Below are 21,559 nucleotides of genomic sequence, written 5' to 3' on the forward strand. Positions count from 1 at the left end.
AGGGGAAGGAGGGCAGAGTAGGCATTCTGGGGACCACTGCATTAGCCAAAATGAGGAAGTATCTGCCTAGGAGTAGCAAAAAATAAACAATTTGAGGTATAATAATATGTGTGCCTCTTTGTTAACATATTAAATAGTAAGAGCTAGCAGCAGATCTAATACCTACCGTAATTTCAAAGAATGATAAATATTGACAGTATTTCAAAATAGTTGTAAGAATTCTAAAATAATATGAAGAAAGATGCATTATTTCTTTTGGTAATGAAGTCACATTAATCCACTACTGTGGATAGTTTCCTATATTTATATGGAGGAAATGCTAAATTTCAGTTAGAGGATACAAGTTTTTTTCTATCCAAGTTTGTATATTCCCTGCATTCTTTCTTGAGGCCCCAGTTAACAGCTCCTGCTTATGAAGCATTCTAAAAACTTTGATTAAAAAAAACATAATTTGGCCAGGCGCGGTGGCTCACGCCTGTAATCCCAGCACTTTGGGAGGCTGAGGTGGGCAGATTACCTGAGGTCGGGAGTTCGAGACCAGCCTGACCCACATGGAGAAACCCCATCTCTACTAAAAATACAAAATTAGCCGGGCTTGGTGGCGCATGCCTATAATCCCAGCTACTTGGGAAGGCTGAGGCAGGAGAATCGCTTGAACCTGGGAGGTGGAGGTTGCTGTGAGCTAAGATCGCGCCATTGCATTCCAGCCTGGGCAACCTGAGCAAAACTCTGTCTCCAAAAAATAATAATAATAATAATAATAATAATAATTTTCCCTATTTAGCTAAGAAAAACCCTCATGATCTACCCATGCTTACCTTTTTAGCCTAATTGTCACTTTTTCACACCAACTGATGGCCATTTCTACTTGCTCTTTTACACATCCATATTCTTACAAACTCCCCTTCTTTTGGAATGGCCTTCAATCCATCCCTAAATTCTTCTAGCTTTGTCCTTCCTCCTGTATCCTAGATTAGAAAGAGGTACTCCCAGCCCTTCTTTTACCCCTCAGTCTAATTTAGATTCCCAGATTGTATAATTGCCTGTTTACTAATTTGTGCTTTCCAGGTTGGCTCTTAAGAGTAGGTACTTTGTTATGTTCATCTTTGTCAGTATCAAGAACCTACCACATGGTAGGCACACACACGGAAACATGCACTGAAAAAAAATGAGATTGTGTTTGTAGCAAGTCCTAGTATCTTCCAATAAATCTGTTCTCTCATCGGTCTAAATCGATATTTTCCTTCTTGCAGATCCAATTAATTTTGTTATTGTTAGGACCATTTTCAAACTAATTCTCTACTCATTTCTTTTAGGTTAATTTTGACTACCTTCCTTACCTTCTTGACTCCTCCCTGACCTACCCACCCTGTTCTGGCAAACCGTATCTTACATACTGTCTTATACTATGGCAGTAGCTTTAACCCTGGCTTATGTCCTGGCCACCCCCCACCCACCCCCACCCAGAGTGAAGTATTGGTACTTACTAAAAGCTGCCCAGGTAATTATAATGTAAAGTCATGATTGCAAATTACTGGAGAAAACCATTATCTGGGTGAAAAACTTAAAATCATTTTGAGACTTTCTGATGATTACCTGACAATATCAGGACATTAACATGGATAGAAAACATGGGAAAGGAAAGACAAAACATCTGGTGAAGACTTACCTTTTCATTGGATTTTTCTTTGCTATCATCTACATTGCGTTTGTCTCTTTACAAAAAAAAAATCAAAACATGTTATGTGACTCTATATAATATTTTTGAAGTGACAATTTTAGAATGGAGAACAGATTAATGAGGCAGGGTTTAAGAGGTATGGGTAGTTATAAAAGGGCAGCATAGGGGATCTTCATGGTGATATAATCATTGAGTATCTTTTCTGTGGTGGGTACATGAACCTACACAGGCAATAAAAATGTACTGAATTAAATACACACGTACATAAATGAGTACAAGTAAAACTGGGGACTTTTTTTTTTTTTTTTTTTTTTTTTTGAGACAGTGTCTCACTCTGTTGCCCAGGCTGGAGTGCAGTGGTGCAATCTCGGCTCACTGCAACCTCCTCCTTCTGGGTTCAAGTGATTCTCCTGCCTCAGCCTCCAGAGCAGCTGGGATTACGGGCTCATGACACCACACCTGGCTAATTTTTGTATTTTGTAGTAGAGACGGGGTTTCGCCATGTTGACCAAGCTGATCGCGAACTCTTGGCCTCAAGTAATCCACCTACCTCGGTCTCCCAAAGTGCTAGAATTACAGGCGTGAGCCACTGCCCAGCCAGAAATTTTTTAAGAGTGTTAAATGAAAGGAAATTGAATGAGAGTGTTTTAAAAGAAAAACAAAAGCCTATTTTAACATGAATAGCACTCAATTTCTGTGGTTAGAGCCCAGTCTTAGTTTAGAGACAATGGAGAGTATCTTTTTTCAATAGAGGTTTTGTTGTTGTTGTTGTTGTTTTGTTTTTTTGAGAGGAGTCTCGCTCTGTTGCCCAGAGTGGAGTGCAGTGGCATGATCTTGGCTCACTGCAACCTCCGCCTCCCAGGTTCAAGCAATTCTCCTGCCTCAGCCTCCCAAGTAGCTGGGATTACAGGTGCACGCCACCACGCCTGGCGGATTTTCTGTATTTTAGTAGAGACAGGGTTTCACCGTATTGCCCAGGCTGGTCTTGACCTCCTGAGCTCAGGCAATCCCCCTGCTTCGGCCAGCCAAAGTGCTAGGATTACAGCTGTGAGCCAATGCACCCGTCCTTTTAATAGAGTTTTTTTTTAATTGTGGAAAATATATTTCTGATGAGCATCCCTTTTGAACCCCATGAGAATTGAGCTTGGTTTCTTTTCCTAAAACAGATCAGTGAAAGTAGAAAGAGCACTGCAGTTTGAGACCTAAGCCAGGGGCTCAGATGTAAGCCCTTTAAGCTCCGACCATGGCAGGTCAAAAAATTATTTTATCCTGCTCCTTTCTATAAATGGAGCGAATTAACAACCTTCTTCACATGGTGGTTGTGATGAATAAGCAGTTTGCTTTGTAAATAGATAAGCAAGTACAAATTATTATTAGAATTTTTCTCTATAATTTGTCCTTTTTTGTTTTTTATTGATGTCCCTCCAGCTCACAGCACTCTACTCTTTTATGAGAATGTTCTCAATTTACCTGTCTGCTCTTCTGCAAAGATGCCCTCCTTGACCTAATGTCATGTTGAATTTCTGTATTAAAAATTTCTGGAGTGCATGTGTGTGTGAACTCAAGAGAGACTACCTGAATAGCATTCTCTAACCCGGTTGTCCTTTCTACTTCTGTAGGGGAAACCCAAGAAGAAGCTTATTGACAGGAAGAACACGGTAATTGACTTTTAAAAGTTGAGGAATGCTTTCCATGTGCATAATGTGTGACCATGCACAGACTAAGCATAATACCTTATATAACCATTTTTAGTTTGGTTCAGCTTGAATAGTAACATAAAAATTTTTTCTATTGAAAAAGTGTTTTGTGGCCACTTTTTACAAGCTAAGTTTGAGATTTACTTCACTGTAACTACAGGTATACTATTCTAACTGAAGATGGTATTCTCGTTTAGCTGTGTGAGAGAGAGTATTAATGAGATTTTGAAACTACTGTCATGTTAGATTCAAGTAAAGAGTTTGTGTTTTGGCCTTGACATAACTGAGGCACACAGCTCTGTGCCTCATGGTACAGAAGAGAACCTGTTTCTAGTTTGCCACAGAACTGAAAGTATACAAAACACCTGTGGACTTTCATTTAGGCAGAGAGCCCTTTAAAGCATAAATCTAATTTTTCTTTAAAGAAGGAATACATTATGATTGCCATTTAGTTAAGGGAAAACTGAGATAAATCAAGTTTGTAGCTTGTTTCCAAATAGAAAGTCACACTTGGTGTATAAGTTTTCTCCAGTTTTGAGTCAAGAAATATGCTTTCCTATAACATACTGCTGTTAACTTGGAAATTGAGAAAAAAGAAAAAAATCTTAAACATTAAGAATATATGAAGAGCACTGAGTTCTGTTGTTCATTTTTTGGCACTCATTTTATATTGCCATCAATAGGGATTTTGGGCCCTGTAGAGGTGTAAGCAGATGCAAGCTGGCATATGATAGACCATATGCTGGAGCATGAAACAAGTCCTAATATATTTAAAAGGATTAAAATGATACAGAGTATATTCTTTGGCCCCAATAGAATTGAATATCAATAACAATAGAAAATCTTCACATATTTGGGAATTAAACATTTCTAAATAATCCATGGGTAAAAGAAGAAATCATGAGGAAAATTAGAAAATACTTTGAACTGAATGATACTAAAAATATGTCAGGATATGTACGCTACAGCTAAAGTAGTGCTTTGGGGGAAATTATAAGTTTAAATGCTTACCTTGGAAAACTGAGGACTGAGATCACTGTTCTAATGTTTGTTTTAAGAAACTGAAAAAAGTAGAGTAACTCCAAAGTAAGTGGAAGAAAGGAAAGGCAGAAATCAAATAAAAAACAAACAGTAAAGAATGTTAACAAAATCCAAAGTGTGTTCATTGATAAGGTAGCATAATTGATAAACCCTTAGGTAGACTGATCTAGAATAAAGAGAAAGGACACTAATTACCAATATCATCAGATAGAAAAGAGAGGATTTCACTATAGATTCAACAGACATAAAGTGGATGCTAAGGTGCGGAAAAAGGATATTAAGGCAATATTATTAGCAACTTTATTCCATTACTTTGACAACTTAGTTGAAATGACAGTTCTTTGTGGTGGTGGGAAAGTTGGGGGCAACACCCAAACTGATACCAGCTGAAGTAGAAATTTTGAAAAGCCCTGTATCTGTTGAGAAAATTGAAATTGCCCTGAAAAACTTTCCTATAGAGAAAACTCCAGGCTCACTGGTTTCACTATTGAATTCTGTCAAGCATTTGAGGAATAATAACACCAATCTTATACAGATTCTTTTAAGAATATAGGAAGGGACACTTCCCAGTTCATCTTACGATGCCAGCATGACTATGATTCCAAAACCTGACAAAGACATTAAAATAGAAGAAGAGAAAATTACAGGCTAATATCCTTCATGAACATAGACACAAAATTTCTTAATACTAGCAAATCTAATCTGCCAGTATAAAAAGGATAATACATATGACTGAGATTTTCCCCAGTATTGCAAGGTTGGCTTAACATTTGAAAATTAGTCATTGAAATTCACCATATTAATTACAAGGGAAAAACTAGATTATCATTTCATTAGATATCCCAAAAAAGCAACTGATGAAATTCAGCACATACTTATGAGAAAAACTCAGCAAATCAGAAATAGAAGGAAACTTCTTTGATAAAGGCCTTATATGAAAAACCTCTTGCTATCATCATATTCAGTAAAATATTGAAGGCTTTTTCCATATGATTTGTAATAGGGCAAGATATCCACTCATACCACTTTTATTCACATTGTACATTAGTATAGTAAAGCAAGGCAGTGAAAAAAGAAATGCACACAGATTGGAAAGGAGGAAGTAAAATGTCTATTTTTGGATGACATGATCAGGTTAGTAGAAAATCCTAAGGCATCTATAACTACAAGAACACAGAAGTGAACTTAGCAAGGTCTTAGGATACAAGATCGACATACTAAAATTGATTGTATCTTAATGTACTAGTAGTAAATAACTGGAAAATGAAATTTTAAATTATATTTACAACAGCATTTGAAAATATGAAATACTTAGGAATAAATTTAACAAAACATGTTCAATACCTATACAGTAAAAACTATTAAATATTACTGGAAGAAATTAAAGAAGACCTAAATAAATGGAGAGATATGCCATATTTGTTGATTAGAAGAATTCATATAGTTAAAATAGCCATTTTCCTCAAATTGATATAAAGATCCAGTGCAATTTCAATCATTATTCTGGTAGATTTTTTTAAAAGGAACAGACCAACATTTAAAAATTTATATTCAAATACAGAGGACTCAGAATATCCAAAGTAATCTTGAAAAAGACTTAATGTACTTGACCTAAATACTGTAATTCTACAGTATTCAAGATATTGGCAAACTGATCACATTGAAACAGAATAGGAAGCCCAGAAATAGACCCACATTTATATGGTCAAAGTAATCCAATGGTGAAAGGAAATTATTTTTTAAAAATGAGGATGGAACAACTGAATATCGTATTTTTAAAAATGAACCCCAACCGCTGTTTCCCATAGAAATTAGAGATGATTCATAGATACAAAAATGATTACTATAAAACTTATTGAAGAAAACATAATATCTTTGTGACTTTGGGCTTGGCAGTGTTTTTAGACATGACACAGAAAGCAATAAAAAACAAATAATGTTATATTTTCTCAAGATTAAAAACTTCATTATAAGATACTGTTAGGAAAATGATTTGGCAAGCCACTGACTGAGTGGAAATATGCATCAAACATATCTGTCAAAGGATTGATATCTAGGAACTATCAAGAACTCCTACAACTCAATAATAAAAAGACCATCAACCCAATTACAAAAGGATAAAATATTTGAACAGACACTTCAAAAGGAAGATATATGAGTAGCCAATATGCTTATGAAAATGTGCTTAACAGCATTAGTTATCAGGGAATTACAAAGTAAAACCACGTTATACCACTGAACATCTAGCAGAATGGCTGATATTATACTGAATACTAAATGGCGGTAAGGATGTGGAACTAACAGAACTGTGATAAATTGTCGTTGACAGTGTAAACTGGTACAAGCACTTTAGGAAGAGACTGGCAGTTTGTTAGAAATATACAAATTTCACTTTGAGATCTACACAGAAGAAATAAACATAATCACAAAACAGCTTGTACAAATACGTTCATAGTAGCTTTATTCATAATGCTCCAAAACAGGAAACAACCTAAGTGTCCAACAAGAGAGCAGATAACTGTGGGTTATTCAGACAGTGACCTACTGCTCAGAAATAAAATGGGATGAATACTGACACACACAAGAGTGAATCTCAAAAGCATGCTGAATGAAAGAAGCCTTATACAAAACAGTTCATACTGTATGGTTTCATTTTTATGAAATTCTAGAACAGGCAAAAGTAATACATGATGAAAAATTTACAACAGTGATTGCCTTCAGGACGTTAGGGAAGGATTGACTGGATAGGAGTGGGAAGGGGCATGAGAACTTCTGAGGTGATACTAATGTTAAGAGTTTAGGTTATATAGTTCTAGGCATTTGTCAGAACGCATTAAGTGGACATTTAATATTTGGATATGTCACTGTATGTAACTTGTAGCTTACCCAACACAGTTCTATAAAACAATTATTGAACTCTAGTTAGTAATGATATGCATGTTGAAATGTTTATGAGCAAAATGCACTGATGTCTCTAACTTTGAATTGCTTTAAAAATTAGATAGACTGATGGATGAAGGATGTATGATTGGATATATACGTGACAAAACAAAATATAGTAAATTGTTAATTGTAGAAACTAGGTGGTAAGTAGGTATATGGTTGTTCACTGTACAATTCTTTAAACTTTTGTTTAAATATTTTTAAAAAAAATGTTGGGGGCTGGGCGCGGTGGCTCACACCTGTAATCCCAGCACTTTGGGAGGCCGAGGCAGGTGGATCATGAGGTCAGGAGATTGAGACCATCCTGGCTAATACGGTGAAACCCCATCTCTACTAAAAATACAAAAAATTAGCCAGGCGTGGTGGCACATGCCTGTAGTCCCAGCTACCTGGGAGGCTGAGGCAGGAGAATTGCTTGAACCCAGGAGGCAGAGGTTGCAGTGAATCGAGATGGCGCCACTGCACTCCAGCCTGGACGACAGAGCGAGACTCCGTCTCAAAATAAATAAATAAATAAATAAATAGTTGGAAAAAGTAAATGAAAAAGATGTAGCTAAAAGATATCCAACTTATTTTTAGGAAATTCAATTGTTTGTTAATTAACCAATATTTATGGCAAGTCAGCTGTGTGCTGGACAGTCTCATAAGCATCTAGGATACAGTGATACAAGACAAACATGGTCCTTGCCCTCATAGAACTATTATTCTGGCTTATCAGATTCATATTTTACCCAGCATTCCCTGTCCTCTATCCCTTGTACTATTTAGGATTTATCTGTTTATCCAGGGTCTCTTGGTTCTTAGTTGTTATTTTAAAATATCTTTAGAGGAAGAGATTTGTAGTAGCTTCTCCATATCTGTGAGCTTTTAGCGTTCATGTTTTCAGAAGTTTATTTTTTGAGTTTTTGTTGATAAAAAGAAATCTTTTTTTCCTAAAGAATGGAGTTCTTGACAATGTAGACGGTATAATGTAGACAATATAAACTCTTGTTTATATAATGAACAGTGGTTCGTGAATGTAAACACTGGGCTTTAACTTATTAGGGTGTTGAATGAACTTCCACTCATTTAATTAGGATGACCTCAAACATTAAATTGTCTCCAATCACATTAAGTTTTTAAGAGACATGTCATTGGAGAGAGAGTTTGTGTGTTTATGAGATAACAATGTCGGTGTTAAGCTATGCCCATGTTTGTCCATACGGTTATCAAATTTGACCAAGTTTAAAAAAAAATACAAAATTGACCAAGTTAGCCAGACATTATTAAATAAATGGTTTAAATGATTTTATCTTTCTATCAGATTTGTTTTATTTTATTTATTATTGAATTGGCTAAAAGTTTATTTCTATAGCTCTCTCTCTCTCTCTCTGTGTGTGTGTGTGTGTGTGTGTGTGTACGTACTCTTTGGGACTCTGATAAAATACATTGGAACTATTTTTAAAGTTCATTGATTTGCTTCCCATTTCTGCTCCCAGTTCCAGGACCTTCCTGTTTTTGGCTCTTTGTCTTACTCTGGAGAGAAGGCCTCCAAAAGACTTACCATCCATTCCATCCACCCAGAAATCCCTATCAGAAAGGTCCTAAATAGACCAAATGGCACAGCCTTTTTATTATACTCAGAGACTGAAAACTCCCAGAGGAGTTAGGATGATTTCTTGACCTCAAAGGGAACACACTTTGAGTTCTAGAGAGTTCAGAGCCAACCAATTAGATATTGCGTTTGAGCGTAGAGAGTTGGCTACATGCTTTCAGTCACTGATAATAGATACTGCTTTTCTGACCTGGTGACCCAGAGCCCTCTCTTTGGTGACTTGGTTATGGCTGCCTCTCTTGTATTTTGCGCAGTCCTTGTCTAGACTGGGCCTCATATCAGTCACTCGCTGATTTGTGGTTTGTGTTACTTTAATGCCTAATGTAGCTGGTGCCAGCCCCCTTTCCACATCCCATTTCTCATTCTTGACTTGATGTATTTAGCCTTGTCCTATCTCTGCTGCCTTCCCTTGTCTGTGCCTCTGACTGTAACTCCTGACCTGTACTTAACGCCTGTAAAGTCCCTGCCACCTTGCTCCACCTTCTCCTGTATATAATCAGGATCTTAAAGGAGGGTGGGTGCCTTGGCATTTCCTCATGTTGGGATGCTTGAGACTTGGTGAGTCCCTAGGGCTTGGTGACTTTTCACTAAGACACTTCTATGCGTCTCAGTCAACTCGGTGCTCCCTCACGTGTTCACAGATCATCAGCCTTTGTTCCCCTCATCTGAACCTCTGCTAAATCCATATTGTTTAGATTTTATATACATTGAAAAGAATATTTATAAAATGCTGAGTAAGTTATAATGGGTAGAAATGAAACAAACACCATTTGCCACCACTCAACTTAAGAATTAAGATGTTGTCGTTTTTAAGGTATAAAGTATTTTAAGGTATAAGGTGTTGGGTGGCATTTTATAATCCCTGCAGTAAAGTAATAATCAGCATCACTGAACACTTAAAGGTCTTAAACATTGTCTTTAGCCGCATATTTTTTTAGAACATTTAATAAATTCAAATGGGTCACTAGTGAGGTTTTAACGTAGATTCTAGTGTTCCTCTTTATCTGTCAGACTTTTAGAATTCACTTGAGTTACCATGTCCAGTATGTCAGCATTATGGAATTCTGGGAAGCTTAGCCTTGGAATGAAGGAGAGAACTTTCTGAAGGCCATAGCTACCATGTTGCTTTTCCCCTAGAATGACTGCTGATGGAGCGCCAGAATTGAAGATAGAGAGTCTGAATTCAAAGGCCAAGCTGCATGCTGCACTTTACGAGAGGAAGCTCCTGTCTCTGGAGGTGCGAAAACGTAGACGACGGAGTAGCAGATTGAGGGCAATGAGGCCAAAATACCCAGGTACCTGCTGGTGAGCTTTCACCAAACTCCCTTATCTGGATCCTGCCAGACTGAGTTAACCAGCTGCTTACTCGGTATTTCATGAGTCAGAATCTTCCTGATCACATACACCTTTTTTATATAGTTTTTTCTCTGAAACTTAATTTCAACAAAGTCTTAAGTTTTTAAACCTTCCACTGTATAATATTTGTATTGAAGACTATCTGAAACACATACATTTTGGCCTTTGCTCTTATGTCAGCATCATACAAATACCTGATACTCTAGAAATAATATTAGCCTGAGTTTAATGGAATCCTGAGCATTACTGTTCAGGTTTTTTATAATTAGGTAAGTTCAGTTCATTCTTTAACATTGCTGAATGGCATAAGTATTTTAGACAAAGTGGAATTTCTTTCTCTCCCAGCTTCTACAGTGTTGTAGGTCTGTTTATAATTGACTGATATACTGATTTCCTTTTTTTCTCTCCTTCCCTCCTGTGAACGTCTGTGTCAGGCAGTGTGTTAGTCACTGAGGTTTTGCTGGTAAATAAAAAAGATATGGTCTCTGTCCTCATGCAACTTACAAGGCGATAGAGAATGATAATGAATAAACATAGGATAGAAAGATATTCCCCTGTTCTTTATACCTCCATGAAGGGTGCTTTTTAAAAAAATCTCTAACACACTATAGAAATTACTAAGCCAAGGGTTTTTTGTTTTTTTATTTTTATTTTTTGCCTTAAGTTGTGAGAGAGTGATGATGAGAGTATGATGAAAAATGTATACTTTAATGAAGATTATTAATAGGTTTTAGAATATGTAACATTAGGCCAGGCATGGTGCCTCATGCCTGTAATCCCAGCACTTTAGGAGGCCAAGGTGGGCAGATCGCTTGAGCCCAGGAGTTTGAGACCAGCCCAGGCAATCTGGCAAAATCCTGTCTCTACAAAAAATACAAAAATTATCTGGGTATGGTAACATGTGCCTATAGTCCCAGCTACTTGGAAGGCTGAGGTTGGAGGACTACTTGACCCCAGGATGTCAAGCTGTAATGAGCCGAGATCCTGCCACTGCCCTCCAGCCTGGGCAACAGAGTGAGACCCTGAATCAAAAAATGATAATAAATATAAAGAAAAATAAATAAAAGAATATATGAGATTAGAGAGTGACATGTGGTTGCTATTAATTCTGTGCCTTGTTAGTGGTTTGGTTTAGAAATGGGCTTTTACTAAAAAGAGAAAAGGAAGGTATTGGGAGAGAGGAACATTTAATCCTTTTTTCAGCAACATTAGTGATTCTTCGCATTTAGTGATTACCCAACCAGCTGAAATGAATGTTAAAACTGAGACAGAGAGTGAAGAGGAGGAAGAAGTCGCATTAGACAATGAAGATGAAGAACAGGAGGCTTCCCAGGAGGAGTCTGCAGGATTTCTTAGAGAAAATCAAGCCAAATATACACCCTCATTGACAGCTTTGGTAGAAAATACACCCAAAGAAAATTCCATGAAAGTTCGTGAATGGAATAATAAAGGTGGACACTGCTGCAAACTTGAGACTCAGGAGCTAGAGCCTAAATTTAACCTGATGCAGATTCTTCAAGATAATGGCCATCTTAGGTATGTATCTTTTATAATTATATTAGTAAAACCGATAACAGCTAACTTGTACTGTGTACCAGGTACTATTTTAGTGGTTTTACAGTCATTTTTCATTTAATATTTACAGAAGTCCTATGAAATAATGACTGTGATTAGATACTGTTATTATTAAGGAAACTGAGCCTTAGAGAGGTTAGGTAACTTGTCTAAGGTAGAGCTATGATACAAACCCGGGTCTCATTGGTTGGGCATTTGTGTCAGTCACTGAGTATAAGGTAACTGGGACAAGGAGCTCAAGCAGCTCATCGTTTAGTATCAGAGACAGAGAGCTCAGGCCATGGCCCCACTATGAACAAAGTGGTCTTAGGACACAGAAAAAGAGTGATTGGTCTGGCTTGGGAGGGCTAGAAAGGCATTATGGACAAGGGAAAATTTGAATCAGGCCTTGACTGATGAGTAGGGTTTCAGGAGCTTTGGGAAGTGATGGTTAAATGTGGGAGTGCTAGGTAGAGGCAATAAAGACGTAGAGGTGGCCAAGCGCAGTGTCTCACCTATAATTGCAGCACTTTGGGAGGCCGAGGTGGTCGGATCACCTAAGGTCAGGAGTTCAAGACCAGCCTGACCAACATGGAGAAACCCTGTCTCTACTAAAAATACAAAATTAGCTGGGTGTGGTGGTGCATGCCTGTAATCCCAGCTACTCGGGAGGATGAAGCAGGAGAATTGCTTGAACCTGGAAGGTGGAGTTTGCAGTGAGCCAAGATTGTGCCATTGCACTCCAGCCTGGGCAACAAGAGTGAAACTCCATCTTAAAAAAAAAAAAAAAAAAAAAAAAAAAGACATAGAGGTGTGATAATACAGTCATTCATTAAGTCCCTCAGTGAGTTTTTATTGAGCACCTGCCCTATGCCAAGAATTGTGCTAGGCCATATCACATTACTGTGGGGACCAAGATAGGCCTGGAATTTACAGTCTAGTGGGGAAGAATGACGGTTAACAAAGAAACAAGGTCATTTCAGGTCGTGAGAAATGCTGTCAGGACAATAAGATGGTGTAACGTTAGAATGTAATTGGGCAGAGTTACTTAATTGCAGTGATCTGGCATGAAGAGGTAACCTTTGAGGTAAGTCCTGAATGATGAGGAGTCAGTCGTGTGAATAGTAGGAGGCAGAATACTTCCAGCAGAATAGCAAGTACAAAAGCCCAGGCATCGTAATGAGCTTGGTGTGTTTACAAAATACAGACTAGAGGAATTACATAGGGAGAAGAGCATGGTAAGAAATGAGACTAAAAAATTGCATGTTGTTAGATTGTGAAGCGCCGTAAGAGGAGCCTAAGCTTTATTTTCTAGATGACTTTTAAGCAGATAAATGATACGGTGAGATCTTGTTTTAGAAAGTAAATCGTGCTCGCATTGTGGGATAGTGAAACTAAAGGCAGGGGGGTGAGTTACGGACTGTTAGAATTGTCCAGAGCCGGGAAGATGAAGGCCTTGTATTGTCTTTAGGAGTGGAGAGAATGGGATGGACTTAGTAAAATTTGCAAAGTAAAATCGATGAGACTAAGTTTTTCACATTTGGAAACTTGGTGGTGCCTTTGGTCAATATAAGGAACATAGGAGTTGGTTTCATGTTAAAAACAATGAGTTTGATTTAAGATGTAGTAAGGAAGAAGGGTTCTGGGCTAAAGTCCAATAGACAGGTGGACAGCTTTGTTGATCAAGGTTGAACAGGATTGTATAGTTGATAGGTAAAGTCTTCAGAATGGATAAGATTGTTCACAAATTTATTTGGTTCAGCAAGGATAAAAAAAGAATTGAGCCCTGGGGAATACCACTCACTGTTCAATGGGTAAGTCAGTAAAAAGGTCAAGATGTAGCAGTTAGAGCAATAGACATAAGATCAGGAAGGAGTAGTATGGTAAAAGCTGCAGAATGAGCATTTCAGGTCTGTAGAGCCTCAAACAGCCCTAGTTAGGATGAATAGTGAAAAGAGACTTCTGGATTTGTGACCTAGGGCCAACTGAGTAGGTGGAAGACCAGTTGTGAGCGGAGAAAATAAGAAAGCAAGTGTGAACTAACTGTCTAAGGGTTTGGCAATGAAAGGAAGGTAAGAATGCATCAGGGAGACAGCCAGCTAAAAGAAACGGATTTTTTTTTTCTTTTGAGAAGAGGTTCTGGAGGTTGTTTATAGACTAAGGGGAAGGGTTTGAGGATAAGAGGATTAGAAATGCAGAAATGGACATATTGGTAGAGAAGAGTACTAAAGGAAGGTGGGAAGAGGCCAGAGGAGGGAGTATCTCTTCCTGTCAGTCAGAAAGAAAGTGCTATGGGATGAATGAAGTTGATAGAAGTTTAAGAGCAAGGAAGTTTAGCCGTTTATGCATGATAGTCTTTATTTCTAAATTAGAGGCCAGTTCTTATACTGAAAGGCTGGAGGGTGACATTGGAGTAGCAGGGGATAGAGTTAAGGTTTGGAACAGTGTCATGGAGAATAAGAATAGTTCTGTCAGTGGAGAACAGAATACGCTAAACTCAGTCAGAAGACCTGAGCTCTGGCTGTTTTAGTGCTACCAACTGGCCGTGTGGTCATAGACAAGTCAAAGAGCTTCTCTAGGCCTCAGTTTCCTTTTCTGTCAATCCAAGATGTGGAGTTAGACAAGTGTTTTTTCAAACTTCTTCCTAGAGGGAAAGAAGATTTCACTGAATTGAAAATAGAGCATTTGAAAACCACTGGACTGTATTCTAAGGTCCTTTCCAGCAATAACATTCTGCTTAGTTGTTGTAGAAATAAATTATTTCTTCATGAATCTTGTGGCTCTCACTTTGAATGAGTAAACTGTTAAAATTGCAGGCTGCGTTAGTGTCAATCAGTGGTTTTCAGACTGTGCTCCCTAAAGCTGCTCATTGTTCGGTGAAGTGTCTCAGAGGCTACTTAGGGGTTTGGGGAAAGTCCACGGCCAGGGTTCAAAACTCTAAGGATCGCGTCATTGTTGCATATCTTATATACTGAGCATCTGCATAACCTTTTGTTTTTTAAAATAGGTTTCTTTGGTGTAAATCATTCTGGTTTTTATTCTTTCATCTTTTGGGGGGTTTGTTGCAAGTGACTAGCTGAACAATGTGTCCAATACCTTAGAGACAGTCTCAGAATTAACATTCGTGACGTTTATAGAAATGGAAACCTCAATATTTGTTCATTTGCTTTGCAACAGTGATTCACAACAAAACAATGATTGAAGTCTCAACTTATGAGCAATAATCCCCTTATTTAAAAGATCTTCAAGTTTTAGTATAAAGGGATGAATCTGTGGAATTGGATATTCTGCTACATTTGAAGGTGTCTGAAACATGCTATTTCTTGCTCATTATATTGTAGGTGAATTTATTGACCCAAACTGAGGATCTTTTAAATTTATTTTGACTTGAGAATAATTTGTTGTGGAGACAAAGCTTATAGGATTGATTCCGGGCAAAGTGGTATATGCTCTCTGGGTAAACAAGAGTATAATTATTGTCTTTGAGGAACAGTTGAAAATGTACATTTATGGCCAGGCGTGCAGGCTCATGCCTGTAATCCCAGCACCTTGGGAGGCTGAGGTGGGTGGATCACCTGAGGTCAGGAGTTTGAGACCAACCTGATCAATATGGTGAAACTCTATCTCTATTAAAATACAAAAATTAGCTGGGCATAGTAGTGAGCACCTGTAATCTTAGCTACTTGGGAGGCTTAGGCAGGAGAATCGCTTGAACCTGGGAGGCAGAGGTTGCAGTGAACCAAGATCACACCACTGCACTCCAGCCTGGGTGACAAGAGCAAAACTCTGTCTCGAAAAAAAAAAAAAAAGAAAATATAAGTGTATTATTTCAAAACCATATTATGCTCCCATAAAAACCATCCCTGCTGGTAACAAAGATCTAGCCCTATTCATAGTTCATGTTCTGAAGCTCTTATGTATTAAACTCTCAAAAGCAAATCTACTCCCCAGCCTGACTCCCTTGCCCTCCAATTCTCCAACACACACATGGAAGCTAGACTGGAGCCCTCTTATGATTTGCAGCTTACTTTAGCCAAATCCTACCTCCTAACCTTGTGAAAACAGTCAGTAGAAAGCATTCAGTGATTGCATTTGTGGGGATTGTAAACTAAGTTTGTGTTGGGCCCTAATCTTCGCTGATATAATTTTGGCTACAGTATCAGAAGGCCGATCAGCTGAAGTAACCAAAATCTCGCCTGAAAGAAAACAGATCTGCCATGAACAGCAGCTGAGGTGAAAATCATCAGTGTCTCTCTGGTACTTCTGTCTTCCAAACTATAGCTTGATCAGATTTCCTTATTTCCAGCCTAGGCCACCAGGCAGAAAATAGCTGCGTTCTTTAATGATGTTGCTAAGGTGCTTTTCACAAGACTTGAGGATTTCTTTCGCCCACTGAACATCTGGGCTTGTCCTGCCTGGCCCATCAGTTCATCTGTGCCAAACTCTGTTGGACCTCCCTCATTTGCTCTGGGCTCCAGCCATTCCATCTTGTAGTTGAGAACAGTGTGGCCTTAAATTTGGTCTTAAGAGTCCCTTTATAGGATTTATCTATTTCCTGCTTTGGACACTTTTATATACTAGAAATATTAATTGCCATTGCAAAATCCACACTTTTGCTTTTGTACTAACTGATAAGTTCTTATGGACCTCCAAATGTAAAAAATATTTTCTCATTAATACAGTGGTTTTTGTGAAGATTCAGTACTTCTCCTGTCTGTTCCCCCAAGAAAGTTGTTAAAAAGTTCAAAGAGGGTCAAGCACAGTGACTCAGGCCTGTATGTAATCCCAGCACTTTGGGAGGCCAAGACAGGCAGATCACTTGAGGCCAGGAGTTCGAGACCAGCCTGGCCAACATGGTGAAACCCCGTCTCTGCTAAAAATACAAAAATTAGCTGGGTGTGATGGTGTGCACCTGTAAGTCCAGCTAGTTGGGTGGCTGAGGCACAAGAATCACGTGAATCCAGCAGGATGGAGGTTGCAGTGAGCTGAGATTCCACCACTACACTGCAGCCTGGGTGACAGAATGAGACGTTGTCTCAAAAAAAAAATTTCAAAGAGAAGGAATAAGAAATCTAATTTTCTATTCTTGTTTTTTTCCCTTATGCTAATAATGAGAAAATAAATAGGATTCTCCATCTCTGATTCTTTTAATAGGAAATTTAAAAAGAAAAACCTTCATGTACTGCTTAGAAGGAATCCTTATTCACAGGCTGTAAGATGGGTTTCATATTTCTTAGCCATCATAATAGAAGCATCCTCAAAGGCCACTTGGAGAGAAGCAAGTACACATTTTGTAGTTTTACACTTCTGTCACATAACGGTATGTTGTTTTGGATTTCTATAGCAAAGTGCAGGCCCGAATAGCATTCTCTGCCTATCTCCAGCATGTTCAAATTCGCCTGATGAAAGACAGTGGCGGTCAGACGTTCAGTGCCAGTTGGGCTGCCAAAGAGGATGAACAGATGGTAAGGCTTTTCTTACTGAAACCTTTTTACTTTCCCTTTTTCTTTCTTCTTTTTTTTTTTTTTTTTTTTCCTATTAGGGTAAAGTGCGATATTTTTCTGGTGAAAGGATTATTACATAAGAAGGTTTTTAGATTTCTTATAAATCTATACTTACAAGATTTATATATACTTATTTCTTATACTTAAATGTGAAGCAAATCTTTGACCTGGAGCTTTGTTCATTATACCATGTAGTGAAGGCATCAATGTATTTCATTTTGAATTGGAAATTGATTTCTCATTGGACGTGAAGCCCTGTGCAAAGCCCTTTAAAAGAATAACAATTTACAGTCTTTTCTCAAGCAACCTCACGTTATTAACTCTGAGGTAGGCATTATCATCCCTATTTTACAGAAGAGCAAACAAAGACCTCGAGAAGCCAAGGTTCCACAGGTTATACGTGATGAAACCAGAACTTAAACTCAGATGTACTTTACTTGCTCCTCCATTGCTTTCATGCATTGTAAAGCATTTATTTTCTGTCCTGAGGAGTCAAGTTAGCTCTTTGAAAGTCATCACCTTATCATAGGCCCTGTCAGAATACACCATCCTCCAAGTTGGTATTTTTTACTTTACTAGTTGTAACCTCGTAAGATTCTTAGATTGCTAGAATCAAACTTGTATAATCATTTTTACTGTATATCAGTCATTTGAACATTCCTGGGATTCAGTATTCTAGGACAGTTTTGTGTGTGTGAATCAGAATGATGGGGAGCTTTAAGCTGTTTGGTAAGGTCAGAGTTTATGGAAGAAGCCACAGCCCTTCCATATTCTTTTTTTTTTTTTTTTTTTTTTTTTTGAGACAGAGTCTTGCTCTGTCGCCCAGGCTGGAGTGCAGTGGTGCGACCTCAGCTCACTGCAACCTCTGCTTCCTGGGTTCAAGCTATTCTCCTGCCTCAGCCTCCCGAGTAGCTGTGATTACAGGCACCCACCACCAAGCCTGGCTAATTTTGTATTTTAAGTAGTGACGGGGTTTTTCCCTGTTGGTCAAGCTGGTCTCAAGCTCCTGATCTCAGGTGATCCACCCTCCTTGGCCTCCCAAAGTGCTGGGATTACAGGCATGAGCCACCACGCCTGGCCCCATATTCTTTTTAATAACAGGGATTTGTCACCAAAAGGAGAGGGGCCTTTAAGTCTGAGAAAGCTGCATTCTTTGTTCCACTCAGTGGTGACCGTACTGTAATTTTTAGTCCTCCACATACAAAAGGCAAGTCTTTATGCCAGGCTTATTGTAAAAACATGTTGGTTATCCCAGAAAACAACTTATGAATTTAAAGTAGCCAATGGAACCCAGAGATAAAACCTTGTGTGTTGTGAATAATCCTTCAACCATCAGTGGAAAATGTCAGCTCTGCTCTTTCCAAGTGGAAAATTGAAACTGCCTTTTTGAGAGTCAGTTTGTCTGCTCCACTGTGAAAAAAATAATGTTTTAATATAACAGCTTAAACCACCCTATAGTAAAGACAGCAGAGTAGAACTATGAAATTCAACCCTCTGGTTATGAGGCTGTTTCACTTATGCTGGAGTAAATTGGCACCAAAGGACAATGAACCAAAATCAAATTCAAGAAGAAAAAAAATAGTTCAAAAAAGAATAACCACTGCAGATGCTGGTTGGAATTCACACAGTATTTCTTTGGGGCTTTCTACAAGAATATTGAGGATCATCACTACAAAACTTAATACCAGTTCTGTGAATTCTTTCTTGAAAATATATCTAGGCTGGGTGCGGTGGCTCATGCCTGTAATCCCAGCACTTTGGGAGGCTGAGGCGGGTGGATCAGTTGAGGTCAGGAGTTCGAAACCAGCCTGGCCAACATGGTGAAACCCCGTCTCTACTAAAATACAAAAAAATTAGCTGGGTGTGGTAGTGCGCAGCTGTAGTCCCAGCTACTTGGGAGGCTGAGGCAGGAGAATTGCTTGAACTTGGCAGGCGGAGGTTGCAGTGAGCTGAGATCACACACACCACTGCACTTCAGGCTGGGTGACAGAGCAAGATTCCGTCTCAAAAAAAAAAAAAAAAAAATATATATATATATATATAGAGAGAGAGAGAGAGAGAGAGAGAGAGAGCGTGAGAGAGTGAGAGAGAGAGCGAGAGCACAAGCCCTACCCCATTCCCTGATGATTGTAGCAGTGGTCTTGCTTTTGAGGAAGGTAGATGTAGAGTTGGCCTCTCTGTTCCAGCTTAGGTTAGAGATTCCTTATCTCATAACTCACAGAAGGCACATCAACAGAACGTCCCCAAATTTATCATCTGAAGGCAGTTTTATTGTGGTTTTTGGACAACAACATCTTTAAGGCTCTTGGCCTTATAAAATCTCTCTTTGAAGCATTTATGATTTCATCAGTAATCTGATTGGTATCTGTTCAGATTTCAAAATCCTTTGCCCCCATCTTCCGTGAGATGTATTCTTTCTTTCCCTTAATAACTTTCCACTGTGCCCTCCTTGACAACCCCCAACTCTAAAAGCTCACTTATTCTTGGGGAAGAAAAAAAGCTATTACCTTTCAAACTACTGTGATAGTTCTTTCTTTGCCTTAATCACGACACTTTTAAAGTCATTAGTTTCTACTCTTCACGTATATTTTTCATTACCCATGCATTTTCTTAATGTCTTCTTGTACTCTCTTTATTGAAACTGTTTTCTTGAAATTATCCCTCAGTGGTCAGATCCAAGGCCTTGTCTTTGTAGTGGGCCTTTCCAGCTCCAGCCTCTTGGAAGCATTTGACATGGAACCCTTTCTTCAGTTGGCCTCCATGACACTATTTTCTCTTAATTTTCTTTTTTTTTTCTTTTTTGAAATGGAATCTTGCTTTGTCGCCTAGGTTGGAGTGCCGTGGCATGATCTTGGCTCGGTGCAACCTCCACCTCCTGGGTTCAAGTGATTCTCATACCTCAGCCTCCCAAGTAGCGGAGATTACAGGTGTGTGCCACCACGTCAGGCTAATTTTTGTATTTTTCGTAGAAATGCAGTTTTACTGTATTGGCCAGGCTGATCTCGAACTCCTGACCTCAAGTGATCTGCCCCCCTCAGCTTCCCAAATTGCTAGGATTGTAGGTGTGAGCCACCATGCCCAGCCTATTTTCTCCTGGTTTTCTGTGTTTCTGGTGTTTCTAACTTGTTTTTTTTTTTTTTCCTGATACTTCATCATCTTTTTTATCTCTAAATATGAATATTTCTGTATTCTGTCTTCTCACCTTTGATACTTTCATCTGCTTCCACAGTTTTAGTTCCTACTACCTGTCTTTGAATGCTGCCTTCCTTAAATAGTGCTATTTGTGTATGTACTGTGGTACTTTTACAACTACTACTTTATTACATAGTTATTTACATACATACTTGATTTAAATTTTCTGATTGCCAGCTTATTGAGGGAAGGGAATAAGTTTCTTTCGTTTTTGTTTTGTCTTTCTGTATGCTTCTTATACCTAACCTTTTTGTTCTGGGTCTTGTTTGTTGAAATGTGTAATATATGTCTTCTTACATCTCTGTTATATAATGCCTTCATAGCTTGTCTTCTGTTGCTTAGCACCATCCCTCCTTTTTTTTTCTCCCATGACTCTTTAATTTATAGGAGCTGGTTGTTCGTTTCCTCAAGCGAGCATCAAATAACCTCCAGCATTCACTGAGGATGGTATTACCCAGCCGACGACTGGCACTTCTGGAACGCAGAAGAATCCTGGCCCACCAGCTGGGTGACTTTATCATTGTATACAACAAGGTAAGTCTTTTATCTGTTAGTCTTATGCTTTGGATTGCCATACACTGTCAGAAACAGACTAGATAGAAGCCTCTGTCCAACTGGATGGAGACACTCTTCTTCTGTTCTCTGGCATCACCATCCCTTATGTATTACTGTTAGGGGAAGCAGGACCCCACACCTTAACCCAGCTGGTCTGAAAAACTGTTTATTACTTCTGAAGGCCCAGTGGCCATAGTTAATTCTTAATTCTTATCTAAAGGCATATTCCTTTTGAGCACTGAGATGAATCCTAGGCTGTGTGAGTCTGCACAGTTGTTAGTGCCAGTAGAAAGTGGCAATTGACCATTGGAGAACAAATTTGAGCTGTGGATTGAATGTAATGAGATATTCTTTCTTGAACAAGTTATACTTTCATCTTTAAAACATTTTATACATTACAGAATTTTACAGTCAAGCCCAAGAAATATACTATTTAATTAGA

At 38.5% G+C, this 21,559-nt stretch overlaps 1 protein-coding gene across 50 annotated transcripts in view; it reads left to right on the forward strand.

The window, feature by feature from the left end:
- Positions 1-21,559, forward strand: part of TTLL5 (tubulin tyrosine ligase like 5) — a 291,747-nt gene that overhangs the window by 93,816 nt on the left and 176,372 nt on the right. For 26 of the 50 annotated variants that reach the window (XR_010130797.1, XM_063698039.1, XM_019009675.4 and 23 more), the window contains 5 exons: positions 3,301-3,339; positions 10,094-10,251; positions 11,542-11,848; positions 17,211-17,331; positions 20,950-21,096. Coding sequence is in view for 49 of the 50 variants with exons in the window: in XM_063698039.1 (XP_063554109.1) it covers positions 3,301-3,339; positions 10,094-10,251; positions 11,542-11,848; positions 17,211-17,331; positions 20,950-21,096 (772 nt within the window). In the remaining variant the exon portion in view is untranslated. The remainder of the gene's footprint in view (positions 1-3,300; positions 3,340-10,093; positions 10,252-11,541; positions 11,849-17,210; positions 17,332-20,949; positions 21,097-21,559) is intronic. The other 24 variants (XM_055361024.2, XM_055361033.2, XM_055361025.2 and 21 more) reach the window with 1 other exon arrangement.

Source organism: Gorilla gorilla, chromosome 15 (assembly GCF_029281585.2).
Source record: "Gorilla gorilla gorilla isolate KB3781 chromosome 15, NHGRI_mGorGor1-v2.1_pri, whole genome shotgun sequence".
Classification (NCBI taxonomy): domain Eukaryota; kingdom Metazoa; phylum Chordata; class Mammalia; order Primates; family Hominidae; genus Gorilla; species Gorilla gorilla.